The sequence below is a fragment of the Balaenoptera acutorostrata genome, chromosome 8 (genome assembly GCF_949987535.1).
Source record: "Balaenoptera acutorostrata chromosome 8, mBalAcu1.1, whole genome shotgun sequence".
NCBI lineage: Eukaryota > Metazoa > Chordata > Mammalia > Artiodactyla > Balaenopteridae > Balaenoptera > Balaenoptera acutorostrata.
Genome location: NC_080071.1, coordinates 49886369 through 49904176, shown reverse-complemented (window position 1 = coordinate 49904176; position 17808 = coordinate 49886369). Strand labels below are relative to the sequence as shown.

General features: G+C 40.1%; 1 protein-coding gene across 3 annotated transcripts in view; it reads left to right on the top strand.

Annotated features, from left to right (window-relative positions):
- The window catches only part of HIBCH (3-hydroxyisobutyryl-CoA hydrolase), a 94024-nt gene that overhangs the window by 60048 nt on the left and 16168 nt on the right, over positions 1–17808 (top strand). For 2 of the 3 annotated variants that reach the window (XM_057551495.1, XM_057551496.1), the window contains exons 8-11: positions 2499–2644; positions 5198–5284; positions 9637–9695; positions 10409–10490. In XM_057551495.1, the coding sequence (XP_057407478.1) occupies positions 2499–2644; positions 5198–5284; positions 9637–9695; positions 10409–10490 (374 nt within the window). The remainder of the gene's footprint in view (positions 1–2498; positions 2645–5197; positions 5285–9636; positions 9696–10408; positions 10491–17808) is intronic. The other variant, XM_057551497.1, reaches the window with a different exon arrangement.

The following is a 17808-nucleotide window of genomic DNA, read 5'->3' as shown; positions in this document are numbered from 1 at the left end:
AGTTGGAATAGAGTGGATAGATTTAGAAAATGCTTTGGAGTTAACTTGCTTGCTGATATAATGAATCAGGAATAACTCCAAGGTGTTTAGGTAGTGCTGCTAGATGGATGAGGCCAATTAGGGAAGGAACAGTATGGTTGGAGGGATGAGAATCAGGAGTTGTGTTTTTGCCATGTTATATCTGGGATGCTTATTATCTATGTGGTTAAATCTAGAATGCAGATTTGAGAGTTTGTATTCAAGGGAAAAAAGCATAACTAGATAGACAGATTTGGGACTGTATTGGTCTGCTAGGGCTGCCATAACAAAATACCAAGACTGGGTAGCTTAAAGAACATTTATTTCTCCCAGTCCTGGAGGCTGGAAGTCCACCATCAAGGTATTGGCAGGTTTGGTTACACCCAAGGCCCCTGTCCTTGGCTTGTAGACAGCTGCCTTCTCTCTGTCCTCACATGGCCTTTCCTCTGTGTGTGCCCTCAGTGTCTCTCCCTCTTACAAGGACACCAGTCCTATTAGATAAGGCCCCCACTCTTATAACCTCCCTTAACCTTAATTACCTCTTTAGGGGCCCTTTTCTCCAAATCGTCACATTGTGGGGTTAGGACTTCAGCTTAAGAATTTTGGGACACCATTTGGGACACAGTTCCTTCCCTAACAGGGACTGATCCGCATATAGATACTATCTAAAGCTATAAGAGCTAAGGAAATGCATGTGTGGGGTATCAGAGAGCCTCAGATGAGGCCTAGGCACCGCAGTGGGCACAGGTCCAGCAAGGGAGGTGGAGCCAGTAAGGGGAACTGGAAAGAAGCAGCCATTGAGGCAAAGGGCGAAGAGGGAGACTGTGGTGCCCTGGAATAGAAGTGTTTTCACTTGGGCAGAGTGCTCCTGAGGTTCAGGGGCAAGTAGGAATGAATATTGAGGAACAGAAAGACGACCAGAGTGGCTGGAGTATAGTGAGTGAGTAGTAAGAGATGTAATTGAAAAAGTGGTCAGGGGCCTTGAAGACTGATAAAGGTGCTAGTTTTAATCTAAGAGAAATAGGCAGTCATGGAAGAGTGTTAAGCAGTAGAATGCAAGAGTCTTATCAAGATTTGTGTTATTAAAATAATTTTAAAAAAAAGAATTCAATCAGACAAGAACATAGAAAAAAGGTTTGTGTTATTAAAAAGTTCCCTCTGTTGTGTAGAGAACTGTTTAGAGGAGGAAGCAAGAGAACATAGTCATTGATGGAGGGTTAAGGGGTGGTCAGGAGAAGGTTTGAGTTGGGATGGCTGTACCCTTTATTGGGGTGAGTGATACTGGAAGGGGGATGATTGCGGGGGGCAGTGGTTATGAATTCAACTTTTGACCTATCTTGTTTGAGATGCTAAAGATCCTTCTGTTTACAGTAGCATGCCACTGATTCTTTCAAGTCTAGGAACTTTTTTAAAAAAATATATTTATTTTATTTATTTATTTTTGGCTGCTTTGGTTCTTCGTTGCAGTGCGCGGGCTTCCCATTGCGGTGGCTTCTATTGTTACGGAGCACGGGCTCTAGGCACACAGGCTTCAGTAGTTGTGGCACGTGGGCTCTAGAGCACAGGCTCAGTAGTTGTGGTGCATGGGCTTAGTTGCTCCGCGGCATGTGGGATCTTCCCGGGCCAGGGCTCGAACCCATGTCCCCTGCATTGACAGGTGGATTCTTAACCACTGTGCCACCAGGGAAGCCCTAGGAACTTTTTGGCAAGTAGAACTGGAAAGAATTTGAATGCTTGTATTTTTATCTGAATTAACTGAAGCAATTTTCAAATAGGTGGATTATAAACCTAGAGGGTCACAATTGTTTAAGGAGCTCTTAAACACCAAAAAGTAGTGTACTGGCAAGTATTTGCATATATGCTGTTTTTAGTTGTTGCCAGTAGAGAGAATAAGGGAATTTTAAAAATACTCATGGTTAGGAAAAGAGTAAGTGCAAGTGATTTAAGTAGGTATAAACTTGTTCATTTAGTAGGATTAATGGTTATCACATCACTTTAAGTATCTTGAATATTAGATAATTGACTGTTTGGACATTGATTAAATGGTAATAATAATTTATCACATAATAGCCTTAGATTACATATATTTTTTCCTGTGCTTATCATTTGGAAAGAAAATATTTTTTCAGTCTTTACCTACATTGGAGACTCTTAAAAAGTAGTAGTAGAGATAAGAATTTTAAGTAATATTTATCAAGTAGTTATATCCAGAACATTGTGCCGTCATATCCTTTATTGACTTCTATAGAAATGAAACATGAAAAATTTGAAAAATACCCCAATTAAGTTAGCACAGTTTATAGCAAGTCTTTTGTGACATTGATTGCATTGTATAGTACATTGTAGTACTGTGGTATAGTAATAATGTTCTTACTATAGATTCAGACTCCAGAGAAAAATGGCTCTTTGATCTCAAGTAAAGAGAGCTGAATTTATCTTTTTCATTTGTATCATTGTCTTTTTTTTGTTTTTAATTACAGGGCTATTCCCTGATGTGGGTGGAGGTTATTTCTTGCCACGACTTCAAGGAAAACTTGGGTGCTTCCTTGCATTAACAGGATTCAGGCTGAAAGGAAGAGATGTGTATGCAGCAGGAATTGCTACACACTTTGTAGATTCAGAAAAGGTAATTACTTGGATGATTGCATTTTGTGTTGTTTGGAATAGCTCATACTGCATGGGGAGGCAGTATGAGTGGTTGAGATGACAGGCTTTGGTCTACATGGGTCTGAACCCTACATGTACCCTTAAAACTGTGTGACCCTGGGGAAGGTGCTTAAGCTCTCCAATCCTCATTTCCTCATATGCAAAATGGAAATAATTATATCTGGATCCAAGGCTGTTTTGCCTGGTATTTTCAGTGAATATTTTTTAATGAATAATTATAGTCTGTGTAAAAAAAAAAAAAAGTAATATTTTAAGAAAGTCTAATATATAAAAATCTGAATTTATGTATAAAAAGGTAGGCTTTTATAAAGATATTTTTGAAAGATTCTTTTGTTTGTTAGTTTCCCTAGTGCATTTAAAAGTTTGTAAAATATGGTCTTAAAAACTCTTCTGAAGGGTATCTGTTGCAAGGGACACATATTACTTACCTTTGTCTTAAAAATTTTTTCTTAAACAGCATGGTCAGTTTTCTTAGCCCAGGATAGCACAGTGGCAAAGGATGTGCAGATGGAGAGCCTGGTTTTAAATCCTAGCTTGAATTTAGCCTCTTTAGCCCCAATTTTCCCATCTCCACAGTGAGGACGGCAGTTTTATCATAGCAGTTGAAAGTCATTGTGTTAAATGTAACAGAAGGCCCAGTTCAAGGTGGTTTTGCCTCAGAATTCCCAGCAAGAGATTTGGGATTTTTCTGCTTCAGCTGGCTTAGCTCAGTCTTATTGGACTGGCTTGTGCCTGAACCACATGGGTGGGTGGAATACACTGGCTAATCTATATCCTAGCTAATGTGCTCCATCCCTGGAACTGTGGGGTAAAGTCAGTTTCCCAGGAAACCCATGGATTTCTGATCTTGAGGGAGGGGTGTTATGGGATAGGGGAAGGAATGCTATTAAAATATATGAAGTATACAAAGTTGAAAGTTGTCCCCTTACATTGTTACGGGGCCTTCCATCACATTTGCCTGAATTTTCAGATCTTTCTCTTTTTTAGATCTTTATGGGCATCCTTGGTCACATTGAATAGGTGGCTGTCTCATTCTTCCCTTGAGCTATAACAGGAAGCAAACATGGGTACTCCATTATTTGCTCTGGAGGGACACCCTTGATTATAGTGGAATTTGGTTAAGGATGGGGGAGAGAGCTGACCCACAACCCTTTCCTCTCTTAGTCAGATTGCCCAGTAATATATGCAGTGCATAGACTACCATTTACAGGGCCTGTGGTGGATAACAGAAATGAATAATACACGTTGGGAATGGGGCTAGAGGTGGGTACAAAAGATAAAAAACCATCTGTATCATCTGACAAAGTAAAGTATGGTAAGTGTACAAACAGAATACAAAGAAAGGATTCAACGGATTGAATCCATTGAAGGAAGAGGTTGCTTATAAGAAAGGACTGGAAGTTTTCTCATAGAGGTTGCAGTTCATCTGGGCCTTAAGATAAGTATTGTCAGGAGAAGTTTTTCTGGATAGAGGAGACTTTAATGAGCAAGCCCCATAGGGGTAGAAAAGCATTAGCTATGTTTTAGAAACAGTAAAAAGTCCATTTGGCTGAGTGTAAGAAGAGGTATGTGAGGGATATAGGGGGAAAGCTGTTGGAGGACAGAGGGAACGAAAAGTACCCACCGAACTGAGAAGGTATCTTGAGACCAAAAAATGAGGCAGGCGGCTCCGTATAATCAGTGGATCAGTTTGTTACAGGGTAACTTACGCTCAGGGTGGCATTGGGACAGTGATCTGGCAGCATTCGCAACTGCACTCTGCACTGCTGAGGGGCCACTGGGATAGTTTTATAGTTGGCCTTCGGGTATGGGGATGTGTGCTTGGAAACAGGACATGCATTCCTAAATTGGGATTTATGAATGGGTAACTCGTCTCTTGGGCACTGGGAATACATCAATGAGAGTCTTCATCATTGTTTGGGGACTAACAGAGCATGGAGGCCACTTGGTCCTAATGATTATTAAACGATGTCTATTAACTATTGATACAAAGCCCTTGATGACAGAGAAGTGATTTACCACACAGTACAGTCCTGGGTAGGGTCAGTGGAAGGACAGGAGGAACTGTATGGGCCCAAGATGGTGTCAGTTATGTTAATAGCCATACAAGAGTTAAGTGTGGCTATATTATAGACCTGTGCATTGACTATAGTAGCCATTAGTCACATGTGGCAATTTTCGTTAAAATTAATTAAAATAAAATTTATAATTGGGATCTTTAGTTGCAACACTACATTTCAAGTGCTCAATAGCCAGAGGGAAACAAAGATGAATGTCTCTATTTCTCCTCTTCAATTTCTTTCGTCTTTATCCATTCCTTGCAAGACAGCATTTACTTTGTGGGAATGTGTGTGCCTTCAACTTCAGTGAAAATTGCCTTCATTGACTCAGCTGAAGGGAGAGCATCATAATTTTAAGACAAGGATTTTTAAAAAGAATATAAGATTTCTAAAGAAAAAAAATTCTGTGTTGCTGTGGTGTTATAAATGTTTTCCTTTTTCCCCCCCTGTAGTTGGGCATGTTAGAAGAAGATTTGTTAGCCCTGAAATCTCCTTCAAAAGAAAATATTGCAGATGTCTTAGAAACTTACCATGCAAAGGTAATCTTGTCAGTATTCTAACCTCAGATTTTAATTCATGGGGAAGGGGAAGTGACTGAAAAATTAGCAGTTGGTGAATATTATAGTTTGTGGATATAAATAAATGTGCTGGGATTTATTTACTTTAAAGCTTGTTGGGAGTATCAGTGCTTCACAATCATTTGGATGGCCATCTGAGAAGGTGACTTCTTTACATGCAACTACACAGCTTGTTTTCTCATTGCTGGTGAATTTCAGTGCATAGCCTTGTGATTGGCCCTTGCAAGGGCTTTTTACAACACACTGTGACATTTGTGTAATGGAGGTTCAGTGTTGATGCTATTTGTGGAGCTGCTAAAGTGAAACTCTGGTCTATATGTAAATATAATAATAACATACATTGCAGTGTTTTCTTTTAATTCCTTTTGTTGTCTAACTTAAATTCTCTTTTAAGAGCCAAGAATCTATAAAAATGCTACATGACTTCTAGTTAAACATGATAGATGCCATATATGCTCCCTCCTGAAACCCCACTAAAATTGTAGTAAAGGAATAAGAAAGGTAGGAATCCACAAAGAGAAATAGAACAGAAAAGGAGACAGTGGCAGGCATGAGATGTCAGGATTTTGGAAGCTTGAAAGTGGAATGATGAGGGCAACTACTTTAGACCCGAGAACACTGAACTCAGTGGGGGAAGCCAATAAAAAGTAAGCCAGTTCTTTCTGTAGACTCTTTGTAGGGTACCAGCTCCCTCTGACAGGCCTTGCTGGCTAAGGGCAGGGATAGGTGAGGTGCTCTACTGAAAAGAGGCAGAACATATTAAATGGGAAGAATTCTGGCCTCTTCTCCTAGTTGGTTTCCAGAACTCTTACGTACCATCTATCTAAGTTTGGGCAGCCATAACAAAAATACCGTAGACTTGGTGGCTTAAACAACAGAAATTTCTCCCAGTTCTGGAGGCTGGAAGGTCCAAGATCAAGGTGCCAGCCTATTAGGTTCCTGGTGAGGGACCTCTTTCTATTTTGCAGATGGATGCCTTCCTGCTGTATCCTCACACAGCAGAGAGAGAAAGTGAGCTCTCTCAGGTCTCTGCTTATAAGGGCACTAATCCCATCCTGAGGGCTCCATCCTTTTGACTTAATTACCTCCCAAAGGCCTCACCCCCAGATACTATCATATTGGGATTAAGGTTTCAACATGAATTTTGTGGGGACACAAACATTTAGTCAGTAGCACCATCCCACTCCCAAGCAGTTCATTAGAAGCAAAAGAAAACCTGTAGCTATTGACATTCAAGCACCCCTCTAATGAAAAAAACATCCAGGCCTGATCATCTCATAATGCATCAGACAATTGACAATCCCATAATTGCAATTGACATTACACACAAAGCTTCCTAATTTTAGTGCTTCACATAGAATAACAAGGATTGCCAGGCATTAAAAACCGGAGATTGGCTAAAATAAAAAATGTACTTGAAGGAAGTAGGCAATGCAAGGAGAAGAAGGAACCCTAACAATTATAGGTTTGGTTGTTTTTTTTAATCTTCAGATAAGAGGAAAATATTTCATCTGTGAAATAGAACAGATATTACGAAGAGAAATAGTTAAAGAATAAAAAGAAATTTAAAATGTGACAGTGCAATAGGGGAAAACCTCACAACAGATTAGATTAAAATTGATGGATGAGGAAGACTCTAAGAGGATAATAAGGTGGAAAATGGAGAGAAAAGAAAATTAGGTATTATTCCAGGAGGTCCAAACCTGTTAGGAATTTGTAACAGAGGAGAGGAAATATTTAGAGAAATGGTACCGCCCCCGCAAATTACCCAGAACTGAAGAACATGAGTACAGATTCACAGGCCCTGAATAGTTAGTGTATGAATATGAATACAGAGCATGTGAGCATTTCATCAGATTTTGTCAAAGCATCTGACAGCCTCTTACGTTGTCAAATTGGGTAAACACAGGATGGATTATAGCGGGTGGGGGGTTGAAGCACCTTCCCAAGGAGTTCTGTTAAATGTTTGGGTATTAGTCTGTAAGTGAAGCCGTCTTGGCCTGCTCTTAGTCAGTGTTTTCCTCAGTGATTTGGATGAGAATGTTGATGGCGTTTTGATCAGACTGATTTGAAACTAAGAAACTAAGTTAAATTAGGTAAACATGTTGGTGAAAAAAAAAAAACCACTTCAAGTTCAGAGTGATCTGTTTAATAGTAAAAATGTGAAATTTGATAGATGTGTGGGGAAACACTCCATGTGTTTTCCTTTCCGTCTCACTACTACCACATTCACAACACTCCTGACTCCAGACATGGTGGTTTTCCACACATCAGGCAATTCTCCACGACACAAGCTGGGTGTCTTATGATTCCTTTCAATGCTGACACTGTCTACCTGAGGTTCGCATCAGATCCCACAACTTAACGGGCCCAGTTCCACAAGATGGACCCTACTTTACACACCAGTCACAAATCCCAGGTTGTCACCTGTACTTCTCACTGACTGGCAATAAATTGGGGTTCTCATGACCCCCTCCTTGGGTTTGATCATTTGCTAGAATGACTCACAGATCTCAGGGAAACACAACATTTATTGGTTTATTATGAAGGATATGAATGCACAGCTTGATGAAGAGATACATAGGGTGAGGTCCAGAGGGGCCTCAAGCCCAGGAGCTTCTGTCCCCATGAAGTTGGGGTGAACTACTCACTCTCCCTGCCTTTGGAGTTTTTATGACAGCTTCATTATATAGGCATGATTGATTAAATCATTGACATTGGTGATCGAACTCAATCTCCAGCCCTTTTCCCCTCACTGGGGGTGGAGACGGGGAGGTGTGGGATTAGATAGTGGAGTATGGGACTGCAACTTCCCTTGGTTGGTTCCCCTGGCAACCAGCCCCCATCCTTAGGGCTTTCCTATAGTCACCTCAGTAACATAAACAAAGGTGTGATTGAAAGGGGCTTGTTGTGAATAACAAAAGACAGCCATTTCACCTTTATTTCAGGAACCGAAGACAAAAGACCAAATATTATAACAAAAGGTGATCTACTTAGGGATTTTCATGGGTTTTTGGGAGCTGTGAGCCTGGAACAAAAGGCCAAATATATGGACGAAGACCAAATACATATTTTTTATTTTGAATCACAGTATCACAATAGAGATAATTGGATTGCAGTCCAAGGTACCAAATTCATAAGTACAGGATGGGAGAAATGTAGCCTACAATGGCACCAGTTTTTTGTTTTTTGTTTTTTTTTTAATTAATTTATTTATTTATGGCTGTGTTGGGTCTTCGTTTCTGTGCGAGGGCTTTCTCTAGTTGCGGCAAGTGGGGGCCACTCTTCATTGCGGTGCGCGGGCCTCTCACTGTCGCGGCCTCTCTTGTTGCGGAGCACAGGCTCCAGACGCGCAGGCTCAGTAGTTGTGGCTCACGGGCCTAGTTGCTCCGCGGCATGTGGGATCCTCCCAGACCAGGGATCGAACCTGTGTCCCCTGCATTGGCAGGCAGATTCTCAACCACTGCGCCACCAGGGAAGCCCAATGGCACCAGTTTTAAAAAAAGTTTTAACTGCCCAGTGTAAAGCACAGCATAATAGGACTGCCCCAAAACTAACCTAGAGTTAGTCCTGTTGTTTAAAGCATTGTATCCAAAACAAGGGTATGCGGAACCTTGTTGTACTTTGCTATGATTCAGCCACATCTGCAGCTAAGGTACATGTACCACACGTTAAGAATGACCTTGATAAACTGGAATTTGTACATAAGAAGGACCTGGATTGTGAGGGGACTCAAAACTGCACTGTGTGAGAAGAGATTAACTCAAGGGGGACTAACTAGAACTACAAACACGAGAGGGCTGATTTTTGGTTCAAAAAAAAAAATTTTTTTTTTTTTTCATAAAGATGTTTAAAAAAAAAATTGTTTTTAATCCTAATTATAGTTGTTCAAGCACTTATGAGTTCTTTTCTGAGGTAGTGTTTTTTTTCCCCTTGAGGTCAGTGCTGTGGGGATAATCGGGGATGTGGTAGGGATTTCTATATCAGACAGAAATTGGGGCAGGATGACGTCTCAGGTCCCTTGAAATCTTTAAATTCATTGACACACTTTAATGATAACATAATCATATATAATGGCATACAAATAAAAATACAGGAACATTTTTTGCTGTTGATAGTTTTAAGAGCTAGTCTGGAGTAATACATAGTGTCTGAATTTTGAACATATGGTAGTAGTTATTTATGAGACTGGATGTAATTTGAGTGAAAGTTACAATCTGCCACAAAATATATCATTAAATATGGTGAAAATTTTAAGAATTTTTAAGATTTGAGTTGCTTCAAATTAATTAAGGATTTTTATTTTCAAACAGTCCAAGATTGATCAAGACAAGTCTTTTATACTTGAGGAACACATGGACAAAATAAACAGGTACTTAAAGAGAGGTGTCAATTATATCTGTTCCTTTGGAAAGACTATATTAAATTGAATTTACTAACACTGTAATTGTGCTGTGTTTGATAATGTACCAAATTCTGAGATCAGATAACACAATGTTTTTTTTAGTTACCTTTGAAAGTAGCTTCCTGCCCACTCCTTCAGGGGGAAATAAACTCATTATATTTAAGTAATCTATCATGCTGATTCATTTTAGTGCAAAACATTTCTTTAATGGGGAAGAGAGTCTAGAAAATAACAATCGAATTAACTTATCTTTTATCATTGTAAAGTCATCTTCTCTGAAGGTCTTATCAAGCTGATCAGCAAAAGGTTTTGTGCAATGATTTGAGAGACTGACAGACTGACTTAAACACAAGAGGAGGGAAACTGTTGGAAAATAAGGCAACTATCATTACATTTTAGAAGCATCAGTTTTTGACAGTTAAGACATGATTTACTTATTATGTATAATAGATGCAAGAAAGCAGAAGAGAAAATGTAGGCTCTATTTCCCGTTAGTGAAGGTAGACTGCAAATACCCAGAGAAACAATGTTCTATTTCATCATCCTGTAATATAGGTTGGAAATTTTTTCATTATTGAAATAGGGTTTAGGGGAAGCCTGTGTTTAGACTCATTGCTATCATGGAAAGAAGAAATCGCTTGCACATTGTTGAAATCTTATGTTTCCCTTTTTTTTCATAGTTGGTTCTCAGCCAATACTATGGAACAGATTATTGAAAATTTACAGCAAGATGGTTCATCTTTTGCCCTAGAGCAGTTGAAGGTAATGTAGAGATTGTTTCTGCCATGAGAGTGGTGAATTCTTGTGATAGGGAGGCCTCTGAGGGGTGTCAGAGCTCCGTGATGGTGACGTAGCCCACTGCCCATCAGAGCTCTGTGATGGTGACATAGCCCACTGCACATCAGAACTCTGTGAAGGTGACATAGCCCACTGCACATCAGAGCTCTGTGATGGTGACGTAGCCCACTGCCCATCAGAGCTCTGTGATGGTGACGTAGCCCACTGCCCATCAGACCTCTGTGATGGTGACGTAGCCCACTGCCCATCAGACCTCTGTGATGGTGACGTAGCCCACTGCCCATCAGAGCTCTGTGATGGTGACGTAGCCCACTGCACATCAGAACTCTGTGAAGGTGACGTAGCCCACTGCCCATCAGAGCTCTGTGATGGTGATGTAGCCCACTGCCCATCAGACCTCTGTGATGGTGACGTAGCCCACTGCACATCAGAACTCTGTGATGGTGACATAGCCCACTGCCCATCAGAGCCCTGTGATGGTGACGTAGCCCACTGCCCATCAGAGCTCCGTGATGGTGACGTAGCCCACTGCACGTCAGAGCTCCGTGATGGTGACGTAGCCCACTGCCCGTCAGAGCTCCGTGATGGTGACGTAGCCCACTGCACATCAGAGCTCTGTGATGGTGACGTAGCCCACTGCACGTCAGAGCTCTGTGATGGTGACGTAGCCCACTGCCCGTCAGAGCTCTGTGATGGTGACGTAGCCCACTGCCCGTCAGAGCTCTGTGATGGTGACGTAGCCCACTGCACATCAGAACTCTGTGATGGTGACGTAGCCCACTGCACATCAGAGCTTGTGATGGTGACGTAGCCCACTGCACATCAGAACTCTGTGATGGTGACGTAGCCCACTGCACAGTTTTTTTCCTGAACTCAGCTGAGCTCCAGAAAGTAGTTCCACAAAACCTTTACCTAAACCCAAATGCCTTGTCTACCTGCTGGATATTGATAACAAAGCTAAGCTGTTTTTAGGTCCTTTGACTATAACAGAGAAGGACTTCATAAGCATGCTTCATCTCCAGTAGTCCTCCTTGTTTTGAGGGAGAAATGTTCAGGGATGTTTTTATTAGAAGGGTTGGATCAATGGAGAACAGTCACCTTATAATATATTGCAGTTGTGACATTAGTCTGTAAGTTCTATTTAATGTGCAACACATCAGTATATGGTCTTTTTAGCAGTAGGTTTCATAAGAAAGTGATCCTTTCTAAACTAACAATAGGCTCCATCTACAGCCATAGCCAAGCCCTAAGCAGTGTTTCTCAGTGTTAGGTACACTTTGATCTTTCTTCAACATGACTCAACTGGTAACAGCAGAAGAAAAGCTGTTTTTGTGTAAATGAGTGCATATTGGATACTGACATTCATGGAACTATCATGTGACTGTGAAACTTGGGGTACTTTAGACTTCTAGACAAAGGAAAGAAAATGTATGTTTCCTTATACTAGAAAGAAAAGGTGGTTTCTTTTTATGTGATAGTATCTTTCAATTTACAGGTATAGTTATAGCATTTCAGTTGTCAGGTAACTTACTGACAAAAAATTTAAATTAAATCTTACCTGTGAAGATGAAAACATTTCCTCATTCTTAAGGGAATATTAATTTGTCTCTTAGGATCTTATTTAGTATTGGAATTCTATTAACTTTCAAGGATAGGCATAAATTAGAGTAAGTAGACCAGCCATATATTTCCCTAACTCACAAAAGTAATGTTACTGTTAACAGTTTTCAGGAATGTTTGCATAAATGTAGATAATCATTTTATATTTCAAGGATTCTGACTTGAAAGTTGGTTCTTTTGTTTTCAGAGCAATATAGAAACCAGCATTCCTGTTTGTGTTTGTTTGTTTTTTTCAGCAATAGGGTTAAGTATGCACTTAGCAATTTCATTTGAAAATAGTCATGCATTACATTACCTCATAGGCTATATATTGAATAGTATAAAAGCAGTACAGATAAGCAACTAACCATATTATTTTAAAACCACTGGCCTACCCCAGAACTGAGGGCTAGGACTCAGATGGTCTTCCAGTTTTCCTCCCATTTCTCTGGCGATATGTTTATTCTGTATTCAGAAGAGGGTACTTGGCAAGCCACCCATCACAGCTAGGATCAGCGTAAGCACCCTCACTGGAAGGACCGATTTTCGTTTTTATTCAGTTGACCTGCTCTGTTGAACGAATGCGGCTCCACAGTGTTAGTATCTGCTGGGAGTAACATGATGTGGGGATCCGAAGTTCCCACTGAGGCTTCCCTGACAGAGCCTCAGGTATAGGGCTTCCTTTAATTACGTCAGCCAGAAACACACACCAAGAAACAACCCTGAAGGAGAAGATAGTTGTTAGTGCTTCAGTGACAGGTTTGCAGATCCCATGTTTGAACAACTTTTAAAGAAGATTCTAACACTTGTGTCAATAAACCTCAAGGATTGCTCCTGACCCTGTGGACTCTTCAGGGATTCCTGTCTTCCTTCTGCAGGTCCCAATGATCTAGTCTGTATTGATGTTTGAAGTTGCAGCCATCTACTCCATGTCTTAGGGGTTCCTTTCTCTCTAGGATTGTCCATGGGGAAGGACATAATCTTTTCAACATACTTGCTTATCATTAAATAAAAACATACAGTTTTTCTTCAGTCCTTTCTTTAGATTTTTAACTGCCAATCACTATAGGATAACATACGGGCTAAAAAAACTGACAAATATGGGGAAGTTGTAAAGAAGTTCCATCTTTACAACTGATGGAATTTTCGTAGTACCTTATTTTATGGCTTCCAATGTCCTTTCTTAGATTTTCCTCCTAAGTTCCAATACACTTTTTTTTTTCTCTTCTTAAATAATGCTGTGGGTTGGAATTCATCAAATCTCCTTTTAATCACTCTTTTGGTATAGGTTGTTCATGGTGCCAAGCAATCCATGTAAGCTAATGGGCTATTTAAATGCCCTGATGGGTAGCTTATACTAGAGAAACCTTAACCAAAGACTCTCATTGCGGTATTCTCATATGTGTGTGTGTGTGTGTGTGTGTGTGTGTGTGTGTGTGTTTAGTTGTCAAATACATGTAACGTAAAACTTAACATCTGAACCATTTTAAAGTGTATAGTTCAGTATTGTTAAGTATATTCACGTTGTTGTGCAGTCAATCTCCAGAATATTTTCAACTTGCATAACTGAAACTTTATACCCATTAAACAATAACTCCCCATTTCCTTCTCCTCCCAGTCTCTGGCAACCACCATTCTGCTTTCCTTTTCTGTGGATTTGACTACAGTGGACAGCTTGCATAAGTGGAATCATACAGCATTTTTCCTATTGTGACTAGCTTATTTCACTTAACCATGACGTTTCAGGTTTCACCCATGTTGTAGCAGGTACCAGAATTTCATTCCTTTTTTAAGGCTCAATAATATTCCATTGTATGTTTATGCCACATTTTATTTATCCATCCATCTGTTGATGGGCATTTGGATTGCTTCTACCTTTTAGGTCTTGTTAATATTGCTGCTGTGAACATGGGTTTACAAATATCTGCTTTTAATTCTTTGAATACATACTCAGAAGTGGAATTGCTGCATCACATGGTAATTCTATTTTTAATGTGTTGAGGACTTCCACACTCTTTTCCATAGCAGGTGCACCATTTTATGTTCCCACCGACAGCAGTGCACAGAGGTTCCAGTTTTTCTGCATCCTTGCCAACGCTTGTTATTTTCTGTCTTTTTTTTTTTTTTAAATAGCCATCCTAATGGCTGGGGGGGTGATAGCTTATTGTGGGGTTTTTTTGTTTTTGTTTTTTGGCCACGCCACACGGCTTGTGGGATCTTAGTTCCCTTACCAGAGATTGAACCCATGCCCTTAGCAGTGAAAGCGTGGAGTCCTAACCACTGGACCACCAGGGAATTCCCTCATTGTGGTTTTAATTTGCATTTCCCTAATGGTTGGTGATATTAAACATCTTTGCATATGCTGATTGGCCATTTGTATTTTCTTTGGAGATATGTTTAAATTCTTTGCTCATTTTTTAATTGGGTTTTTTGTTGTTGTTGTTGTTGACTTGTAGGAAGTGCTCTCCCGTTTCAATCTCCCTTTTCTGGTAATGAGACTAACAAGCTTGCCAAAGTAAAGAAGGTTCTTCAGGGCCAATGAGAGAAGTATTTCTTTTCCAGAATTACAAGTGATGTCAGTAATCAAAGGAGTCATGGCTAGAAGCGGTTGAGACGACCTCCCTTGCCTCAACTCTCAGCAAGGATACTAATCCAAGGAAGGAATTTAAATGGGTCACCAGTCCTTAGGAGGGCTGGGGAATGAAGTCCACGGCCAAGAGAGGCAGAGAAACAAGAGCAGAGAGCAGTGAGTCAAATTAGTGTCCAGGAAGGTGGTCCTGAGCAAATGGCCAGGGAAACCAGTGTTGCTTTTGACTTGTCTTTTAGGTGTTTTCTTGTTACTGATGTAGGATATCCTGCTGTGTTAAAGGCTTAGAGAGAGGGCATATACTTTCCTTTTCCAGTACTAGAAAACTCTTTATTAGATTTTTTGGGATTTCTTCTTTCTAATCACTAATGTGAGATTTATGTATTTTTTTTATTTTAAAATGCTCATTTCATGAAGAGTAAATGAAACTCAGTTTTTACTTGAAGAAGTTAACATACAAGAATATGACAGGCTTCTATAAAGAATTCATGCACTGAAAAATTGGAGGGAAAACAGGAGAACTAAGAAAGATAACCAGGGCATAGATTTTAAGAAAGAGGAGCAGCAAAGTATTAAAACGAGAAATTAAACTTAAAAGATTACTAATCTTTCTGTAAGCTTTGAGAATTACCTGTATACTGTACTATTTAAAAATAAAGTGACCGATATGCAAGAAAATTGCTACAGGAATTGTTCTGTAAACAACTAGAAAACTGGACAAAACGTATGAAACAAGTATTTGTAGAGCTTGGACAATGCAGGCAGCACATGTGATTCCTGAGAGAAGGGAAACAAACAAGAGAGCCCTCAGATTGACTCAGCTTTCTTCCTGCAGGAGTTTCCAGAATATTGATCTGTACGTGTTGTGGGTAAAACTCCACAAGAGCAGGGAAAGAGTCACAGGAAAGCAATAGTCTGTGAACAGTTAGCAAGTCTCACACAGGTCTGGGAAGTGTTCATATTCCCATCAGCCAGAAGATTTACACTTTAGTAGTGGGCGTAAATTAATACTAGAGTAATACTTGCTCTGAACTCCCAAGGTAATTCAGTGGGGAAAAGATAGTCTTTTCAACAAATGGTTCTGGAACAATTGGATATCCATATGCAAGGAAAAAAATAAAGTTATTGACTCTTACCTTGCCCTTGTAGGGGAGGAAAAAATTCTCTATCCTCTTAGGTTCTCTGGCTGGGCCTAAGAATCAAACTGACATAAGACAGATTAAAAGGAGAAGAGTATACAAATTTTATTAAATTTTTACATGTACATGGGTGTCTGTACAAGAGAATGAATACCTGAGGAATGACCAGAGCAGGAAGCTTGTATACCTTTTAGACAAAGAAACAATAAATTTGTGAAGAATTGACAAGACAAATAACTTTTGGCTAGGAGTAGTAAATGGTGAAGAAGTAACTAGGAAGATAAGGGTTAATTTAAGAAGGTTCGTTTTGTACAGATTTCTTGGCCCAAAATTCCCTGTCTCTGGTGATCAGAATGGCTTCCTTCCTCCTGGCACAGGGAGGGTACCTTTCACATGGGGGTTGTATCTCCTGCTTTCAGGAAGAAAAGGAGGGTCAGAGTGCCCTTCTTTTTTTTTTAAATTTTTATTTATTTATTTATTTATTTATTTGGCTGTGTTGGGTCTTCGTTTCTGTGCGAGGGCTTTCTCCAGTTGCAGCGAGTGGGGGCCACTCTTCATCGCGGTGCGCGGGCCTCTCACTGTCGCGGCCTCTCTTGTTGCGGAGCACAGGCTCCAGATGCGCAGGCTCAGTAGCTGTGGCTCATGGGCTTAGTTGCTCCGCGGCATGTGGGATCTTCCCAGACCAGGGCTCGAACCCGTGTCCCCTGCATTGGCAGGCAGATTCGCAACCACTGCGCCACCAGGGAAGCCCCCAGAGTGCCCTTCTTAACACCTATTGTTTCCCAAGTGCCTTTAACTCAAAATAATCAATATGACAACATGGCGTATCTTGGGGTGACATGCTTTGAGCTCCTTCACACTATATGCAATTCAAAATGTATTACGAACGTAAATGTAAGCAGTAAAACTATACCACTCTAAAGGAAAACATAGGAGAAAATCTTGGTGACTTTGGGCTAGCTAAGATTTTCTTTTTAATGCAAAAAGCTGGAACTGCAGAAGAAAAAAATTGATAAATCTGTATTATAATAAAACACTTTTCCTCTTTGAAAGACACTATCAGGAAAATGAGGAAGCAACAGATTGGGAGGAAGTATTTGTACAACGTGTATCTGATAACAGGACTTTAATCCACCACATATACGATATAAAAATGTAAACAGCACAACTAAAAATGGGAAATCCAGACATGTCACCGAAGAAGATACATGAATGGCCAGGAAGCACATGAAAAAATGCTCAAGATCTTTAATCTTTAGGAAAAGGCAAATTAAAGCCGCAATGAGATGTTGCTCTGCATCCATTAGAGTGGCTAAGATTTAAAAGGTTGACAGTACCAACACCAAGTGTTGGTAAAGATGTGGAGCACTTACAACTTGCATATTGCTGGCAGGAAAGCAGTTTGGCAGTTTCTTATAAAGTTAAATGTACACTTACTGTAAGATCCAACAATCCCACTTCTAGGGATTTACCCAAGAAAAGTGTAAACTTTTGTCCACACAGGTGCTTGTCCTCACATGTTCATAGTAACTTTATAATAGCCCCAAACTGGAAACAGTCCAATCCCTATAAGTATTGAATGAGTAAACAGATTGTGATATATTCATACAGTGGAATATTATACTCAACTATAAGAAGGGCTGAGCTGATACATTAAACAGCTTGGATGAATCTCAGAAGCATTATGCCAAGTGAAAGAAGGCAGACACAAGGACTACCTACTGTGTGATTTTATTTTTATGAAATTCTGGAAAAGGCAAAACTGTAGGCCCAGAAAACAAATCAACTGCCTGGGGATAGAACTGAGGGAAGTAGAACTCTTTGGGGTGATGGAAATGTTCTATATCTTGATTGTGGGGTAGTTGTACAACTGTATACATCTATCAAAATTTATGGACCTATGCACTTAAAATGAGTGAATTTTATCATATGTAAATTACATCTCAGTAAGGCTAAC